Source organism: Tupaia chinensis, unplaced genomic scaffold (genome assembly GCF_000334495.1).
Source record: "Tupaia chinensis unplaced genomic scaffold, TupChi_1.0 Scaffold147038_1, whole genome shotgun sequence".
NCBI lineage: Eukaryota > Metazoa > Chordata > Mammalia > Scandentia > Tupaiidae > Tupaia > Tupaia belangeri.
The window spans coordinates 2,620,706-2,623,018 of record NW_006206889.1 but is presented as its reverse complement, the minus strand read 5'-3'; the positions used below and the strand labels follow the sequence as shown (position 1 = coordinate 2,623,018).

Below are 2,313 nucleotides of genomic sequence, written 5' to 3'. Positions count from 1 at the left end.
TCAGCAGCAGGACTTTTGGCCCAAGGAGAGGCCACAGCAGGCCAGGCGGGTGCAAGTGGGGTGGCAGAGCAGGGACACAGAAGAGGTTGGGCAGCAGTTGCTGGGCTGGCAGCAGGAGGCAGGGGTACAACAGGAGGAAGTGGGCACCCAGCAAGCAGATCTGCATACGGGGTGGCACAGCAGAGACACACAGGATAATGGTCTGCAGCACACAGGCTTGTAGCAGACAGGCACGCAGCAGGCCTGCTGGCAGGGGGAGGAGGAGTAGCAAGCCAGCTGGCAACCAGACTGCTGGCAGCATGAAGAGGAAGCCCCAGAGAAGACAGGCACACAGCACGTGGGTTTGCAGCAGATGGGCATGCAGCAGGCCTGTTGGCAGGGAGACGAAGTGCAGCAAGCTGGCTGGCAGCTAGACTGCTGGCAGCATGAGGGTATGCAGGAGCTGGTGCACACTGACTGGCAGGGGCTGGGTTCACAAGCTGCCTGGCAGCAGGGGCTGCACATGCAGTTTGTTGGGGTGCAGACGAGGGTCAGGCAGGGGGCCGGGGCACAGCAGCTGGGGGCACAGCAGGGGGGCTCACAGCAGCTCTCCTGGCAGTTGTCTACCTGCCAGGAGGAGCTGGAACAAGGTCTGGGTGAGCAGATCCGGCTGCCACTGCTCCCATTACTAGAGCAGATGGACAAGGTGGAGGCAGTAATGATGCAAGTTCTGGAACAGCAGGTGTCAGTCATGTTGTGTGGTGGAGCTGGACGTGGTGAGCTGGGATGGAGTGTGTACGTGTGTGTGTGGAGCACTCTGTGCTGTCAGAGTTTTTATACTCCCAGGTGTGTTTTCCTCACAGGAGTCTCACAAACCTTCCTTTCCTCCTTGCTCAGATTTTGTTTCTAGAGAGTAACAATTAGACACTTGTTATATTTGTCTCCAGGACTTCTGTGTGTGATTGGATGATGGCTGGTTTCTTGGAGGTGTATTTGTGCCTTGAAAGCATCTGGTGAGATGCAGTGTCTATTAGTGGCCTGGGGGTTGAATGGATCATGAGTTGGTTGTGTCTAGCAACCCTGGCTTCTCTTTCCATCTTGTTTTATTTGTGTATCTTTGCTGCAGTGTTTGGTTTTGGGTATTTTGCACCATCAGATATTTCATGTCTGTCCACACACCTACTCCACTAATCCTTGGCTTGACGTGCTCCCTACCTCACTCCCAACTCAATCACTTTGTGTGCTTCATCTGTGAACTCTGGTGGGGTGTCCATCTCTCTTTCTTGGACACATCACTCCAAAGGTTCATTTTCAGCCCCTGTTCTTACATTCTTAGCTCTTCTATTTATCTCACAATTACTAAAAAACATGCATATTCTGCTCTTCTTTGAGTTTGTAGTGTTAGATATAAACTGATTTCCTATCGTGGAAGAAAGTACTTTCTTTTGTTTACCACCAGCCCCATGAGAAATTCCCATCCTCAAAAGGCAGTAATACCTCAGTATTTGGGGTGTGTGTGTGTATATGTGTGTGTGTGTGTGTGTGTGTGTGTGTGTGTGTGAGTGTGTGTGTGTATCTGTGTGTGTATCCCAGCAGGAGGCATGGTGATTAAGGCACTGGACTTCCACGACTGGCCACAGTTCAAGTCCTGGACCCAGAGTCTTAGAGTCTTGAAGCATGCTGGGAGCACACCTGTGTGTGCCCCAAATCCCTGGAGAATGGTGACAGAATTGTGACATGGCCCTTATTGTGCAATATGCCCTTATTTTGGTGGAGTACATCCTCCAGTAGCTTTCTAAAAATAAGTAGATATGCTTTTGAGCCATAGCATGACTAAAACATTTTTATTTTGCCCTTATACCTGTTTGATAATTTAGCTGGGGGTAATTTTCTGGTTTGAAAGTCTTTCTTTCAGAATATTTCGCTAAAGATGTAGAACATTTCCAAAATTCTAAATGATCTCTGTGCTTTTTCTCTATTAACATCTCTTCTTCCAAGGAGGAGATGCTATTCTACCTTTTCTCCTCTTCGATTAATTTGTTCTTTGTTCTTTTATATTTATGGCTCCTTTTGCTCAGTGACATGTTTGTGAGAAGCAGCTGTGTTGTTACATGTATTGTAATTTATTTTTACTTATTTTTTTGCATTGTTGTAAACCATTGCTTTAGACCCTACCACATGCTATTTATTCATTCTCATTTCCAGTGATGAAGATTAGGTGGCTTTCAGATTTTGGCTAAGATCAACAATGGAGCTATAAAAATTCTTGTATGTATTTTGGTGGATATATGTACTAATTTATCTTCATTATAGACTCAAAAAAGGAATTGTTAG

At 47.0% G+C, this 2,313-nt stretch overlaps 1 protein-coding gene across 1 annotated transcript; it reads right to left on the bottom strand.

The window, feature by feature from the left end:
• LOC102493832 (keratin-associated protein 10-8-like) lies at positions 1-732 on the bottom strand. Its single transcript, XM_006169479.1, has one exon. The coding sequence runs from the start codon at positions 730-732 to the stop codon at positions 1-3; it is 732 nt and encodes a 243-aa protein (XP_006169541.1).
• Positions 733-2,313: the final 1,581 nt, after the last annotated feature.

Excerpts from the sequence above, each read along its gene's own strand:
- LOC102493832 (XM_006169479.1), bottom strand. The coding sequence starts at position 732 with ATGACTGACACCTGCTGTTCCAGAACTTGCATCATTACTGCCTCCACC.